The sequence below is a fragment of the Ochotona princeps genome, chromosome 14 (genome assembly GCF_030435755.1).
Source record: "Ochotona princeps isolate mOchPri1 chromosome 14, mOchPri1.hap1, whole genome shotgun sequence".
Taxonomy (NCBI): Eukaryota; Metazoa; Chordata; class Mammalia; order Lagomorpha; family Ochotonidae; genus Ochotona; species Ochotona princeps.
Window position 1 is genome coordinate 17,881,805 of NC_080845.1, and position 16,622 is coordinate 17,898,426.

Genomic DNA, 16,622 nt, shown 5'->3' on the forward strand with positions numbered 1-16,622 from the left:
GAAGGTTCTAGGCTGGAGACACTATGGGAGCAGAATGAAGGTTGCATGAAATGTTTCAGTAAGTTGTGTGAAATGTTTCAGTAAGTTGCCATTCACTTAGCCCACTGGCCTATAAAGACAGCAGTTCCCAGAGCTGCTGTTCTCCCGGAGCCTGATGCCTTTCCCCACCCCCACACTAGCCTCAGATCCTTTATCTTCCCGTAATCACGTGGGGAGGTTCAGCAGCTGCCCTCAGAAATAGATACGAAGAGTTCATTAACTAAATTAACTGCAAGGCCAATCTGGACTTTAGGATAAAAATTAATTCCCCCATCTATTTTCCATCTCCAATTACACCATACCATCTTGTCTAATGCAAATCACCAAAAGTTATTAAATGAAACCTGACAGCACAAAGTAAAAAAATTACTTTGGTCACAACATAAAAATGTAATGTAATGCAAAAGACTCCATAATTCTATAAATACACTAAAAATCACTACCCTGTGTATTTCTACATGATAAATTTTTAAGATATGTAAATTATCTCTCATTGAAGTTACTTAAAAACTAATCAATTGGGGGCAGTGTTGTGATATAATATGTTAAACCACTGATTCTGAAACTTGTATCCCATATCAAAGGGATACTAGCTACACTGCTTCCAATTCAAGTCCCACTATTGTGTCTGGGAAGCACCAGATGATGGCTGCAGCATGTGAGTCCCTCCCACCCACAAGCAAGACCTAGAAGAAGTTCTTGGCTACTGACTTTGGCCTGGCCCAGCCCTGGCTGTTGTGGCCATTTGGGGAGTGAACCAGCAAATGGAACATCCCTCTCTTTGTCTCTGATTCCCTCTGTCACCCTGCCTTTCAAATAAATAACTTTTTTAAAGCCTGTAATTTGATGATAAAAGTTATAAAAAGAAATTAACTTCTAGGAAAGTCTCACACATTTAGAAGGCAAGATATTTCAAATACTCAAAGAGCATAGGAAAACCAAAATGCCCCACTCATTTATCATAGTCAAAATACAAGAAATGAATTACACATTAAAAAGTAGACTCAAAAGTTTATCTGAACAATAATACAAAAAAAAGAAAAAAATCCAGGAGCGGGAGTTCGGCTTAATGGTTAAGCCTCTCCCCATGTTAGAATGCCTAGTTCAAGTACCAGCTGGTGTCCTGACTCCTGCTGTCCACTACCATGTACCCTGAGAGGCAGCGAGTGCTGGCTCAGCAGTTAGGCCAGCCCCACCCCTCCCTGGGAATACCAGTTTTGGGCTCCAGGCTTTGGTCTGACCAAGCCCAGACTGTTGTGAGCATTTCGGGAGTGAAGGGGAACAGAAAATCAATCTCTCTCTCCCTGTGATTCCGCTTTTCACATCAAAACAACTAATTAGTTAATCAAAAAACAACAAAAAGAAATCATTACTCCTTAAAAAAGAAAACTGGCGGTCATAAGATGAATACTATGCTTTAGGTAAATATTAAGTTGATATTTTCTAGATCTTACCATGTGATTCCATTTTGTTGATGACTGGATCTGGGTGTTCATCTAAGAAAAAATCTGGTAACAAAGGCTGCCCTGAAAAATGGACCCAAAATAATCAGTTTAACAGCTACAATACATTTAAATATTTTTTAATAGCATAGTATCTATTTTTATTTTGAGATCTTTCTGGAGTAAAGGAAAGGCCCTCATGAGAACTGTTAAGCCACCTGATTGTCATTAAATTAACATTTCTATAACTGAGTTACCCTCCTCTCCTATGACTAATTACATCTTCAAGATCTAATAAAAAAAATCACTTGTCATGCAAAGCCTTTCCCTTCTCTCCCAGGAGGCTCCAAACTCTTCATCCTCACCGCTCCTCTATCCTCTATTCCTCCACAATTGCTCAGGGAAAACTCCATTCTTCCCTGCCTCTATCATGAAGCAAGGCTTGCTTCTCAGCATCAATGCTTTGAGTCTTTCCTCTTTCATTCACTCTAGCATGAAAACTAAGCTGTTCTATTCCACCAGGTCTTATTATCAGCTAGCAGTTGAGATTAGGGCTCTAACACCAAACTGATACTTCCGGGACTTGTGCATACAAGCTGCAAAGGACACCAAGTCTCCAAAGCTGAGTAAACTTAAATATTATCAATCTCTCCTTGTCCTTCTCTCTCAACATGAAACAAACATGGGGAGGACAGGAAGCAACTGATGTTTGATATTATCTAATATCACAGTTCTGGTCATGGTCAATTTTTGATACTTGACAGGATTTAAAGCTGTACCGAACGACAGTGTCTTTAGAACCTCAGAGATAATTACACTGTGCCAGGACCCAGAAGACTTCTCGTTCAAGCTCAACCACTTATTAGCCATCTGCTCTTCAGCAAAAGCTTAACTTTTCTTAGTCTCCTTTTCTACTTGGAAATATTAACTACTAAATCATGTGAGTGTAATATATGCCAGGCATGGTACCAAACACATCACATACATTTATGCTTTTAATTCCCACAGAAGTTCTCTGTGGAAGAGACCATCCTCTTGATTTTACCAGGAAGGAACATAGGGCCCAGAGACATCACAACAGGTGACAGCTCAGGTCCACACAACTGGAGAGTAGCAGCTGGAATGCACAAATTCCCTCATCCGGTATTCTCAGCCCCTAAACACCATCATGTCCCTCCCATGATGGCTGTGAAGGTTAAATAGACAATGATTGGAACAGTACTTTGTAAAACTACATTACTTTCAAACTGAAGAGACCAGTGGGATGATGCCAATATAAACCTAGTTCTGTCACCTAGAACTTCAGTTTACTAAATAATACTTCAAATATACTTTGGCATAAATGACTGATATATAACTACAACCTCATTTATGGCTATATCATCTATAATTTGGAATGTATTTCATATATAAAGGGAAAAAATCACAACCTCACCATCAGCAGCAACTTCAGAAACAATTATTTTTGAAAACGGGGTCTTTTGGATCTTCTCTAATCACACCTCTGTTCATGAGATGGAGTGCTCACACAAACTCACCATTTCTCATTAAGCTACACTAAGAGACGGCACTTCACACTAGTAAACAATCTATAATCTTAAACTTTTTAAGTGAAAACAAACCTCCCACTAATATACCATTTGTTAAAATATTTTCAAGTGAAATCTTTAATACGTGATTCAAAGATCAACTTTGGAAATTGATTTTCATTTTTTCAAATTTAAAAATGGCCAGAGCTAATCTAGCCTTCTGCATATACAAATCATTTCAAAATCCTGCAACTCACTTCTACTTCTCTTTTTCTCTTTTTTCTGAAATTATGCAGTTTGTGTTTTTACTTTCAAACAGGGCAACAGCTTATAAAACAACAGTCATAATCACACAAAAATAAAAAACAGATGTAGAAAATGTACACATCACTATATAAAAGACAAACAAAAAACCTGAGTATTACCTGGCTTAACTGCATAGATGTCAAAATTCTTTATTCCTTCTTCTACCAAGATATTTTCATCAATGATAAAATTGCCAGTAAAACTTTTCGGCTTTTTGAAAATGGAATATGCAGCATCCGCAATGATATCAACTTTCCTACACTGGCTTTCAATACCAGATCCTCCTAGCATATCCATGGCAGCAGTGTGTATGGCTGTGAAGGAAACACACAGGCAGTCATACATACGGAACTCCAAACCAAGCAAGCTTACAGAAGCACCAGTGAGGCAGGACCCTTCACATCGGTCAGGGTAAATCTCTTTACATCTCAGATGATGAGAATGAGGTCCAGAGAGTTAAAGGATTTGCTAAAGGCTCTAGAGCAGAACTGGGTAGAAAACATACCTTTCTTACTCTACACGATGCTTCCACTTTATATGAAACTCCTTCCTGAGACTCGTGGCAGAGTTAAAGCGACTTCTGGTTTAGAATGTTCAACAATCATTCGCATTCCGTTTTTGAGAAACAAGAAAGTCAGTAAAAACACTGAGCTGAAAGTCAGCTGAGTGGGATGTTTCTGTTAACTATATCATCTCAGTTCCCAGTCTCTGTTTCACCATGTGCCTTTCCTATGTTTATTGCCTCTCTTCTTTTTGCTCTAAAAGATACTCTGCTTTTTTTGTTTGTCACTGTACCCCCAGTGTCTAAAATAATCACAAACCCATGATGAGCAGGCACTACACAGTGGTTGGATTTCTGAGGGGTCCTTTTTAAATTCAGATAATGTTTTACAGATACTTCTAGAAGGTAGAGAGGTAAAGAAAGAATCTTAAAACTATAATTCCCCTCTCTAGGGATGATTACTGTTAATATTCGTATATAATTTTCCACTATTTTAGATGCATATACTTTTTTTTAAATTAAGTGTATTTATTCGTATTCATTTATTTGAAGGCAGAGCAGGAGAGTCACAGACATCTTCCATTCACTGGCTAACTCTCAACATCGCTAAACTGTCAGGGCTGGGTCAGCAGGAAGCCAGGACCTGGGGACTCCCTCTGGTTTTCCCATGTGGGTCAGAGGAGCCCCAAAATTTTAGCTATCATGTGCTGAATGCCAGGATACATGAGCAAGAAGCTGGATCAGAAGTAGAGTATCCAGGAACCAATCTGGCAACCTGGATATGGAATATAAATATTCCAAGTGCGAGCTTAACCATTGGTGACACAATGCCTGCTCCTAGGTATAGATTTTAAAATTCCGTTTCTTAGGGCTGGTAGCATAACACGTTAATCTTCCACATGTAAGCACTGGCATCAAATATGGGGGCCAGTTCATGCCCTGGCTGCTCCAGTTCAGATGCAGTTCTCTGCTTATAATCTGGGAAATCATCAGAGCATGGCTCATTCATGGGCCCCTGAACTCATTTGGAAGACCTGGAGGAAGCTCCTGGCTCCTGGCTTCAGCTCGGCTCAGCTCTGGCCACTGCAGCCACTTAGGGAGTGAACAAATGGATGGGAGATCTTTTTCCCTCTATTTCTTCTTGTCTCTGCAAATCTCCCTTTCAAGTAAAAATAAGTAATTTTTAAAAATCTGCTTCTTGTATGAAATACTTAAAACAGTATAATGAATAGTAACTTAGACATTGTCAATATCATAAACAGTAACATCGCAATTTACTAGCCTATATCTCAGCTTACACATAAAGCAATGAAAGCAAATTAAACACACTTCTGGGTTTCTTTCTTTTTGTTTTTTTTAAAGATTTTATTTATTTTTATTGGAGAGTGAGATATTATACAGAGAGGAGGAAAGACAGAGAGGAAGATGTTCCAGCCGCTGGTTCACTTTCCAAGTGGCCACAAGGGTCGGAGCTGTGCCGATCCAAAGTCAGGAGCCAGAAGCTTCTTCTGGGTCTCCCACACAGGTGCAGGGTCCCATGGCTTTGGGCCGTCCTCAACTGCTTTTCCAGGCCACAAGCAGGGAGCTGGATGGGAAGTGGGGCTGCCAGGATTAGAACCGGTGCCCATATGGGATCCCAGGACAAGCAAGGCAAGGATTTCAGCCACTAGGCCAACAAGTCAGCCCTAAATAAATAAGTCTTTTTTAAAAATTATTTTTTTTCTCAAAATTAAAATTCCTTTTTACTAGAAATATAGTTTTGTGTTTAACTAATACTTCAAGAGCTTCATTTTTATTTGTAGGGGAGGTTGTTTGATTTTGTTTTGTTTTGTTTTGGTTTGGTTAATAAAGACAGCAGCCAACATTGATTCATTAAGTGTAGCCCTGGGCTAGGCATGTTTCCTTATATTTAACATACATTCTCTGAGTTAGTTCTTAGAACCCTAAAGTAGGTATTATTATTATTATTATTCTCAATATACGTACATAAACACTCAGGCTTACAGGAGTTAAGTTGTTTTCAAAGGACACAGGACCCCCTCAATCTCACCCCTTCCCTCAGAGATAAGAAGAAATGGAGAATTAGGAGGCAATGATTTCACCCTCTTTTCCCTGATCCTTAACCCTTCCTACCCTGGACAACCCTGTAATTACCATCAAATAAAAATAATACTTAAAAAAATAAAATAAAATTTTTGAATGAGAAAAAAAAATTCACAGGAGTTAGAATTCAAACACCTTACAGCTTGACTTCAGAACCATGCTCTTATCCAACAAGCAGTGAGACCTACTTTGTTAAGACAAGTTCTTGGAATTACCATGTCTTTCTTGTCAAATACACAACATCCGTGAACATTCTAGTATTTTAATATTTTGAGAACATGAAGTTACTTCAAAATGTTTGTGAGGTAGCATCCACCTGGAGATGCAGACACTTGTGGCCCTCACATCAGAGTACCTTGGTTCCCTGCCTGCCTCTAACGCCTGCCAGTGTAGACCTGGGACACAGCAGTGGTGGCTCTAACAAACGGAAAGACCTGGGTGTGCTCCTGACTGCCAGCCTGGCCCAGTTCCAGCATTTAGGCAATGAACGAGCAGATGGGAGCTCAGCCCTTCTTCCCTCTCTCAAACTTTAGAAAAATGAGATAAAAATGCTGCCAAGTATTGTGAAGTGGTGAGTTAAGCTGCCATTTGAAAAACTCATATCACATCCTAGATGGTTGGTTTAACTGCCAGATGCCGATGCTCTGCTTCTGGTCCAGCTTGCAGCCGATTTATCCTGGAGGCAGCAGACGATGGCTCAAGTGCTCAGGCCTCGCCATCCACTGTGTGGGAGACCTGGATGAGCTCCTTGCTTCTGACCTCAGTCCAGCCCAAGCCACTGCATGCATTTGGGTAGTAACCCAGTGGACGAAATCAGTCAACCAATCTCCCCCCAGCATCACTTTAAAAAAAAAAATTAACAAAAAAGTAAGTACAGTGGGCTATTTATTTAAAAATAAAAAGCTACTCATTTAGAAAAAAAAGTTCATGGGCTAGGGGGAAAACACACACTTTCCCCTTCACTCTCCATCTCTGATTGTCAAATAAACAGATTGAAAACAAACCTCAAGGATGCATTTCACATTCGCACATGGAATCACTTGGGCTCTGCCTTCTCTGGCGAGAGCTGATCTCTCCTCAGGACCTGTCAACACACACCACACACACAGATATGCTGTGCACTTACTGGCCTACGACACAAGTTTGTAAAGTGTGCCACTACTTTATATGCCACTGAGGAAAACACAAAAGCCACCCATGTAAGTACACACTGCCATCGGAGAAGACCAACATGGGCGTCTCAGAATCAAAGAAACCTTACTAACTGCTGTGGAACTAGTCAGTGGACAAATCCCCTGAGACACAGGGATGCTCATGCTGATTTTCAGGGCAGAGTGGAGGGAAGCCGCTGCCACCTCTCCTCCTTGCACTCTCTCACTAACAATTTTTTCCATTAAAAAAAATAAGATTTATTTATTTTTTGTTGGAAAGTCAGATATAGAAAGAGGAGGAGAGACAGAGAGGAAGATCTTGCATCCGATGATTCACTCCCCAAGTGAGCCGCAATGGCCAGTGCTGTGCCGATCCGAAACCAGGATCCAGGAGTTTTGAGCTTCCTCCAGGTCTCCCACATGGGTACAGGGTCCCAAAGCTTTGGGCTGTCCTCGACTGCTTTCCCAGGCCACAAGCAGGGAGCTGGGTGGGAAGTGGGGCCTCCGGGATTAGAACCGGAGCCCATATGAGATCCCAGAGCATTCAAGGAAAGGACTTTAACCGCTTATGCTATTGCACCGGACTCAAATTTCTCCATTTTTTTTTTTAATTGAGTTTATTGGGCCTGGTGTGGTAGTAGCGGCTAAAGTCCTTGCCTTGCAAAAAATGAGATATCATATGGATGCCAGTTCATATCCTGGCAGCCCCACTTCCCATCCAGCTCCCTGCTTGTGGCCTGGGAAAGCAGTTGAGGACGGCCCAAAAGCCTTGGCACCCTGCATTCACGTGGGAGACCCAGAGGAGGTTCCTGGTTCCTGCCTTCGGATCAGCTCAGCTCTGGCTATTGCGGCCACTTGGGAAGTGAACCAGTGGGTGGATGATTTGTCTTGCTGTTTCTCCTTCTCTGCAAATCTGACATTCCAACAAAATAAATAAATACTTAAAAATTTGCAAAAAATTGCTTTTATTATTTTTCCTGCAATACATGTTTTGTAGATACAGGGGTTCACCCCTCCCTGTCCTCCTTCCCCACTTTCCTTTCCTGCCTTTCCCCATATTATCACTACAGTATAGTCCTCTAATACCAGTTAGGAGTTTAATTTTCTTCATCTCCCATTTTTCTTTTTTTAAAAGATTTATTTTGGGGCCCAGCACAGTGGCCTAGCAGCTAAAGTCCCCACCTTGAACGCGCTGGGATCTCATATGGGCGCTAGTTTTAATCCAGGCGGCCCTGCTTCCCGTCTAACTCTCTACTAGTGGCCTGGGAAAGCAGTCGAGGATGGCCTAAAGCTTTGGGACCCTGCACCTGCGTGGGAGACCTGGAAGAGGCTCCTGGCTCCTGACTTCGGATCGGCACAGCACCGGCTGTTGCGCTCACTTGGGGAGTGAATCATCAGATGGAAGATCTTCCTCTCTGTCTCTCCTCCTCTCTGTTTATCTGACTTTGTAATAAAAATAAATAAATCTTTAAAAAAACAGATTTATTTTTATTGGAAAGGCAGATATACAGAGAAGAGGAAAAATCTTCTGATGGTTCACTCACAAAGCGTCCGCAACAGCTGGAGCTGAGCCAATCCAAAGCGAGGAGCCAGGAACCTCTTCTTCGTCTCTAACGCAGGTGCAGGGTCCCAAGGTTTTGGGCTGCCCTCAACTGCTTTCCCAGGCCACAAGCAGGGAGCTGGATGGGAAGTGGGGCTACCAGGATTAGAATCTGCGCCTATATGAGATCCTAGCTTGCTCAAGGTGAGGACTTTAGCCACCAGGCTATTGCACTGGGCCCCATCTCCTATTTCTAATGTGGCCGCCGTGACCAAGGACCATGACCAAGGGTGGCACATGACAGTCCTTCCTTTCTGCAGCTATCACTGAGTCAGCAGCCCCTCCTGGACTCCCCACCCCAGCCCCCACAGAATCCACCCAAGGTGGACTTTCCTGCTTCTACCACCTTTGCCCAGACCAGTTAGGAAGTAAGACACAGCAGGCACTTTGAAAGCAGCTGCCATGCCTCCTCTCCCACCCCAACTTCCATTTTGGCAGGAACTGCAAAATGAGACTTGAAAAAAAAAAAAAAGGAATGAAGTTACAGTACTGGAGGGGGCCTGAGATCCTCATGTTACGGAACTAGGTCAGACGCCTCCCCTCTGGCCCCTCTCCTACAGAGGATGAATCCAACAGAAAGCACGAGATCCCAGAGGGACAACATCACCAGTGTCAAGCAGCAGCGCCAAGCTGAGAGGCCTAGCGGCACGCAGCCCTGTGCTTATGCAGGCAAGCTATGTCACACCGCAGCCTTTGCACGAGGAGCAGGCAATCTCCTTTTCTTGTCAAGGCAATCATGTTGGGAGATTAGTTTTGGTTCCAGCTGATTTAAAGACAGTGGCTCCAAGCACTCCAGGATGGGGGGGTGGTGTGTGAGTGTGTGTGTGTGTGTGTGTGTGTGTGTGTTTAAATAGGGCCCTCTGAAGCAACCAAAGGCCCAGATAGGCACAAATGCATTTTCATCACCTCACTCATGAATAATGCAGAACTGCAGCTTGCTCCTCCTCTCTATCCACCCCTTTAAAAAAATTTTGTTTGTTTGTTTTTGGTTAGGGGTTGGTCTTGAGGCTCTATGGGTTCAGGTACTGCCTGTAATACCAGCATCCCATATGGGCACCCATTCGTGTCCCAGCTGCTCCATTTTTAATCCAGCTCCCAGTTAATGGTTTAAAAACATAGTGGAAGATGCCCCCCCAAGAAGCTGCGCCCCTACACTCACATGGGAGACCGAGAAAGAAGATACTGGCTCCTGGCTCTGGCCTGCCTAGCCAGGACTGTTGCAGCCAGAAGTACCAGAAGGAAGCTTGTGGTCTCTCTCTTGCTTGCTTGCTCACTCTCTCTTTGTATGTACCTCTGCCTTTCAAATAAATTATCTATTTCAAATTATTTTTTTTAAGATTTATTTATTTTTATTGGAAAGGCGGATATACATACAGGAGGAGAGACAGAGAGGAAGATCTTCGTCCAATGATTCACTCCCCAAGTGAGCGCAACCGCCAGTGCTGTGCCGATCCAAAGCCAGGAACCTGGAACCTCCTCCAGGTCTCCCGCACGGGTGCAGGGTCCCAAGGCTTTTGGGCCGTCCTCAACTGCTTTCCCAGGCCACAAGCAAGGAGCTGGATGGGAAGTGGAGCTTCTGGGATTAGAACCGGCGCCCATATGGGATCCCGGGGAGTGTTCAGAGAGAGGACTTTAGCCGCTAGGCCACGGCGCCGGGCCCTCTATTTCAAATTATTATGTGAAGTTATTTCAACTTTCAAATTACTTCAGATTTGAATGTTCACGATTTACATGATCTCAAGTAAATTGTTTATCTGAAGGGCAGGGGAAGAGATAGGGAGAGAGACAGAGAAGGAAACAGAGATTGTAGGTTGAATTTCCCATCTCTGCCTATCATGGGTACCTGGGGATGAACTGGTGTTTGCTCCATCTGTTTATATTATTACCACATTCCTACCAATATCATCTTCTGGAACACTACATTACTTGTCTGTCATGTCTGTCTCAATTAGGCCTTAAGCTCTTCAGTAGCAGAGAATTTTGTTGTGTTCTATACTTGACTTTAGCCAAAAGGCTGAGAAGCGACTGCTGTGTTCTCTGATATATCTTTTTTTTTTTTAAAGATTTATTTTATTTTTATTACAAAGTCAGATATACTGAGAGGAGGAGAGGAGGAGAGGAAGTGGAGCTGCTGGGATTAGAACCAGCAGCCATATGGGATCAAGGCGAGGACCTTAGCCACTAGGCCACGCCGCCGAGCCCTCTCTGATATATCTTAAGCAAACAGAGCAAACAGATTACAGCTTGACACGAAGTATGTTTGTAATAAGAATATAATCTAAGGGGTCAGCGTGATGACTCAATTGGTTAATCCTGCAAATACCAGGATTCCATGTGGGTGCTGGTTCATGTCCCAGCTGCTCAATTCTCATCCAGCTCTCTGCTTGTGGCCTGGGAAAGCAGTAGAGGACGGCCCAAAGTTCTGAGATTCTATACCTGTGTGGGTGACACAGTAGAACATCTTGGTTTTGGATTGACTTGGATTGACTCAGTTCCAGCCATTGCAGCCATTTGAGAAGAAAACCAATAGACAGAAGATCTTTCCTTCCTTCTATAATTTGCCTTAAAAAAAAAAAAAAAAGCATCCCATGGCTTCAATATGCTTCAGTTAAATAAAACCTTTGCTTTAAGGGCCCGGCATGGTAGCTTAGTAGCTAAAGTGCTCACCTTCAACATGCCAGGGTTCCCTTTGGGCACTGGTTCTAATTCTGGTGGCCCTGCTTCACATCCAGCTCCTTACTGTGGCCTGGGAAAGCAGTAGAGGACTGCCCAAAGCCTTGGGACCCTGTTCCAGGCTCCAGGCTCCTGGCTTCGGATCAGCGCAACTCTGGCCGTTGCAGCCCCTTGGGTAGTGAATCAACGAATGGAAGATCTTTCTCTCTGTGTCTCCTCCTCTGTGTATACGACTTTCCAATAAAAATAAATAAAATGGTTTTAAAACAACTTTGCTTTAAAAAGAGAGTGGGAGAGAGCATCATCTGGAATTCTTAGATTCAAAGCAGGTTTCTATATCCCTAGACCTACGAAACACACGGGGGAGGCACAAAGTGTAAATTGCTTCCCACAGCAATTGGTAACCTCTTGGAGGGTAGGGACTGGATTGTATCCATTTTTATACCCAATACTTTGTACACAGTGAACAATAAAACAACTTCTCTGCTGGATACGCACTACAGCAATAGCCCAGAGAACTGTGACTGGCAGGCAAGGTTCAGTAAATGTGTGGAAAATGGAGGGATGGAAAGTGACAAGTAATACACAGGAGGTCCAAGAAGGAAATACAGTGTTGGAAATTCGCTACCACGGAGACTTCTGTATCTAACTCACCATTTAACTCTATCAATCAATTTTAACAGGAACAAAGATTGGAGTAGGGGAAGAAGACTGAGAAAGATTGAGAAGGAGAAGAATGATGAGAACAGACAGGAAAGTATGAAGTTCTGAGTTTCCAGACCCACAAGTTGCAAAGCTTTTTACCTACGTGACATAAATTCACACTGAAACACATATATTCCATCTACATATATCTCTTATCTATGAAATTTATACTTCAAATAAGTTTATAAAATACTACTAACCCTTATAAAATGCAATGCACTCTAATACATCCTATTTTATCCCATTAGACATAAAACATTCACATAACTCCAGTTGCTACCTACTAAATCAATCTCACAATCCACTAAATTGGTCTCATACCTCACTAAGCTGATTTCATGACCCATCAATGAGTCCTGACATATAGTCGGAAAAACAATGGAAAAGCACCTTTTTCACACTCCTTTTCCCCCGTTACAGAGAGTACTACTCTTCAAAACAAATCTTAAGAGAATTGTGTCCCGACAGGCATTGTGGCACAGTTGGTTAAGTCACCACTTGGGACACCGACATCCCGTATCAGAGTGCCTGGGATGCAGTCCAGTTCCCATCTGCCAGCTTCCTAGTAATGCAGGATGGTGTTCCAGGCTTCCGCTTGGCCTAGCAGGACTACTGTGGGCCTCTGGGGAGCCAGCCAACAAACGCAAAAATCAATTCTCTCTTTCACTCCGTTTTCCTCCAAACCTCGCTCCCACCTCTTCCCAGTCACTCTTTCAAATCTAAGTATTTTAAAGCATTTGTGTCTGTTACAGAAATACAAATAACCAAAGAAACAATAAAACATGAGTCTAGTCACATAGAAAGCCAAGGGCAAAGCGCTTTGGCCAAATTGCAGAAGGAACTTAAACAAACTGATTCCTGTAGTCCTTAGAAGAAAAAATGACTGGATAACTGGTTGTAGCCACCAAATACTCCAAAGATTGCATTAGCCACACACTCCAGAGCTTCACAGATTCCCACTGACAGCTCCTGGTTTCCCCTTGCGCCTGTTTTTTTTGTTTTGTTTTTTTTGTTTTGCTTTGTTTTGGTTTTTCTCGCTTCTATACCATAGGCCATGGGACCTTCCAAAACTGTTCAGAGCTGAAGCAAATTCCTTCATGCAGTGCACAGCCATTATGAGCCCAAAATGAAAAGATCTCCTTACTTGTTTCTATACTAGCAATGTGTAGGTATTTCATATGGCTGCAATGTGGCAACTCAGCTCAAGAGTAGCCCCAAGGGGTTACACTCAGTGCAAATCTTGGATTAAATATCCTTTAAAATTTTTTTTATTTACCTTAGAGCCAGGAGCACCCATCTAGTAGCTCATCAGCCAAATGCCCACATGGACAGCTGAGGCTGGAGCCAGGAAGACCACCCAGATCTCCCACGTGGTTGCGAAGGCCCAGATCATCTAAGTGACCACCTGCTGTCTGCCAGGGCCATCACTAGCAGGAAGCTGAGATCAGATGCTACAGCACTGCAGGGTGCATTCAGCCACGGGATTCCAACTGGCAAACTAACCTCTAGGCCAAACATCAGTCCCTACAAAAACCCCTAGTATACCCTAAACAACAGGGAAAAAAATCTTTCAAAAAGGCCTTTCAAGATTATTTATAACTGGATTCGAGGCACAGAGAACCACTGCAGCTATTACTATTAACAAGGCAGGAAACAGAGACACCAGAGCAATGACATTTGCACATCTAATAGAAATTAGTTCAATCATTTATTTTCATTCAACTTTATAAAAATGGTTTTATTTGACAGTTAGGTAAAGAGAGAGAGAAAGGGCTTATATCTGCTGGTTTACTGTATAAATGTCCACAATAGACTGAGCTGAAGCAGGGAGCTAGGAACTCAATACAGGTCTCCCAGACGGGCAGCAGGAACCCGTCTGCTTGACGTATCATTGCTGCCTCTTAGGGTCTGCCCACATAAAAAAAATGCCTGCCCATATAATTTTTTAATCCTAAACTAGATTATATAGTTTCTTGAGAGTGAAAAGCAAATTATCTGTCAATACAAAAATTAAAACAAAATGTAATTTTGAGTACAAAAGCCCAAAGAAGAAAAGACACAGACTGAGTGAATGATGGAAACTTGCTTCAACTTTATAGCCATGAGTTCACACACTTAAAGAGCACCCAATGGACCATTGTGACTGCAAGGCCCTCCCAATGGACCACTGTGACTGCACGGCCCTCCCAATGGACCACTGTGACTGCATGGCCCTCCTGTGACTTAGTACTTCAGCCACAGTTTTAAACCACTGAAAAGCAGGAACAATGTTGCCTCTTACATTTGCCATAGTTACAAGTTTGAGATATGACTCAAAAGTAATTTTTTGGGCCAGCATTGTGGTGTGGGTTAAGATGATGCCTGCAACACCAGCATCCCATCTGAGATCCAATTTAAGTCCCAGCTGTTCTATTTTCTGATCCAATAACCTGATAACGACCCAAGAAGTCAACAGAAGATGGCACATGTGTTTGGGCTTCTGCTACCCCCTTGGGAGCCCGAGATAAAGCTGGCAAGACCAGGATTCAGGGTTTTCCATGCAGGTGCAGAGTTCCAAGGCTTTGGGCCATCTGCTGCTTCCTCAGGCCATAGGTGGCAGCTGGATGGGAGGTGAAGCAGCCAGGACACGAACCAGCGACCATATGGGATCCTGGTACTTCCTAGGTGAGGATTCAGCCACTAAGCCATCGCACCAGGTCCATGTCTAATTTTTAAATCCCAAAGCATTTCTCTGCCTCATTACCAAATGGGAAAAAAATTATTTAAAAAAAAAAAGATACCATCTGGAATTGTGGCTGTCCTGAAAGAAACTGTCATATTATCTTTCCTTCCCCATTCTTCCCACAACACTAGAGCCATTCAGAATTCCACCATTTCCATGTCTCCCCTTTCCTCACCTTGTAAGTGTTGGGGCCAGCACAGTGGAATAGCAAGCTAAAACTCCACCTGGATGCTGGAATTCCATATGGACACTGGTTCTAGTCCCAGCTGCTCCAATTCCAACCCAGCTTCCAGCTGGTGGCTTGAGAAAACAGTAAAGGATGGCCCAGGGCCTTGGGCCCTTGGACCCATGTGGGAGACCTGAAAGAAACTCCTAGCTCCTGGCTTCGGATTGGCTCAGCTCTGGAAAGGTGTCCATTTGGGAAGTGAAAAAGGGAATGCAAGATCTGCCCTTCCCTCTTTCTCTGTAACTTTGAATTTCAAGCAAAAATAAATAAATGTTAAAAAATTATTGTTTTCATACTACAAATGACATAATATCCATAACATAACATGATATGCTTAACATCATATCATATTAAATTAAGGCAAACATGTGATATCTAACCTTTTGGGATTGGTTCATTTCCCTTAGCATTATGGTTTCCAGTTTGGCCCATTTGGCCACAAAGAACTGCATTTTGTTTTTTTTAATAGCTGAGTAGTATTCCATGGAGTAGATGAACCATAGCTTTCTTATCCAATCCTCTGCTGATGGGCATTTTGGTTGTTTCCATGTTTTTGCAATTACTGATTATGCTGCTATGAACATAGGAGTGCATGTTGGTTTCTCATAAAACAAGTGTCATTATGTCATTATGTCATTTGTAGTATATAAACTAAAACTGAACTGTGAATGGTGGGTCACAGAAAGTGGTTAAGAAATCGCATTTATTTTTAACATGTTGACTGCTCAATACCATGTCAATTAATTCCATAACGATGTTAATTGTTGCAGATGGTATATCAGTGCTTTTATTTGACCGGGAAGATACTCTGCTGACTCTGCCCTCAGACCAGAGAGGGTCTACCCAATAAGTAGTTGGACTTGTCTGGACTATGGGATGTTGGACTCTATGCTTGGCAAATACTTGCAGGGAGGGAATTTCAACTGAACTTGAACTATGGTTATGCAGTGGGGTGGAGGAACCCACCATGGGGGGATTGTGGGGGGGAGAATGCCAGATTCTATGTAATTACAACACAATGTAATTAATGAATAAATTTAATAAATTTAATAAAATAAATAAATAAATAAATAAATAAATAAATATAGTATACACCATAAAAAAATTGTTTTTGGTTACATGCTAATTTTTCTTTCTGAAAAAAAATTCTGGGGGCTGGTGCTGTGGCACAGCTAGTCAAGTGACCATCCATAGTGCAGGTATCCCAAATGGATGCTGGTTTGAGATCTGGCTCCCCTACCCCTGACCAGCTCTCCACTAATACACTTGGGAAAGCAGCAGAATGTGGCCTAAGTCCCTGGGACTCTGTATTTACGGGCGAGACCCAGAAGAAGCTCCAAGCACTGGTTTTGGGTTCTCCCAGCCCTGGTCATCACAGCCTTCTAGGAAAACCTGCTGTTTGGCCAACAGCTCTTTCTAGACTTTCTTAAGCATAGTGGCATATCCATGCTTCTTCCTCTCATCTTGTCAATGATTATAACTCAGGTAAGTCTCTTCCAATCAGTAATGTACAGAGATTACTCCACTGCACTCTAGTTTCTGCTGCTGAATGATAAAAGATACAGTCTTCTTCCTTTGTAAGTAACACCAATTCTCATTTCACCCTTGAAAGTTCAAGATTCTC

The 16,622-nt window shown here is 42.5% G+C and overlaps 1 protein-coding gene across 1 annotated transcript in view; it reads right to left on the reverse strand.

Moving 5' to 3' along the window:
* HSDL2 (hydroxysteroid dehydrogenase like 2) overlaps positions 1–16,622 on the reverse strand; it is a 52,772-nt gene that overhangs the window by 17,432 nt on the left and 18,718 nt on the right. Inside the window, exons 7-8 of the mRNA XM_058672511.1 lie at positions 3,436–3,630; positions 1,494–1,565 (exon numbers count right to left, since the gene is read on the reverse strand). Coding sequence (XP_058528494.1) covers positions 1,494–1,565; positions 3,436–3,630 — 267 coding nt within the window. The remainder of the gene's footprint in view (positions 1–1,493; positions 1,566–3,435; positions 3,631–16,622) is intronic.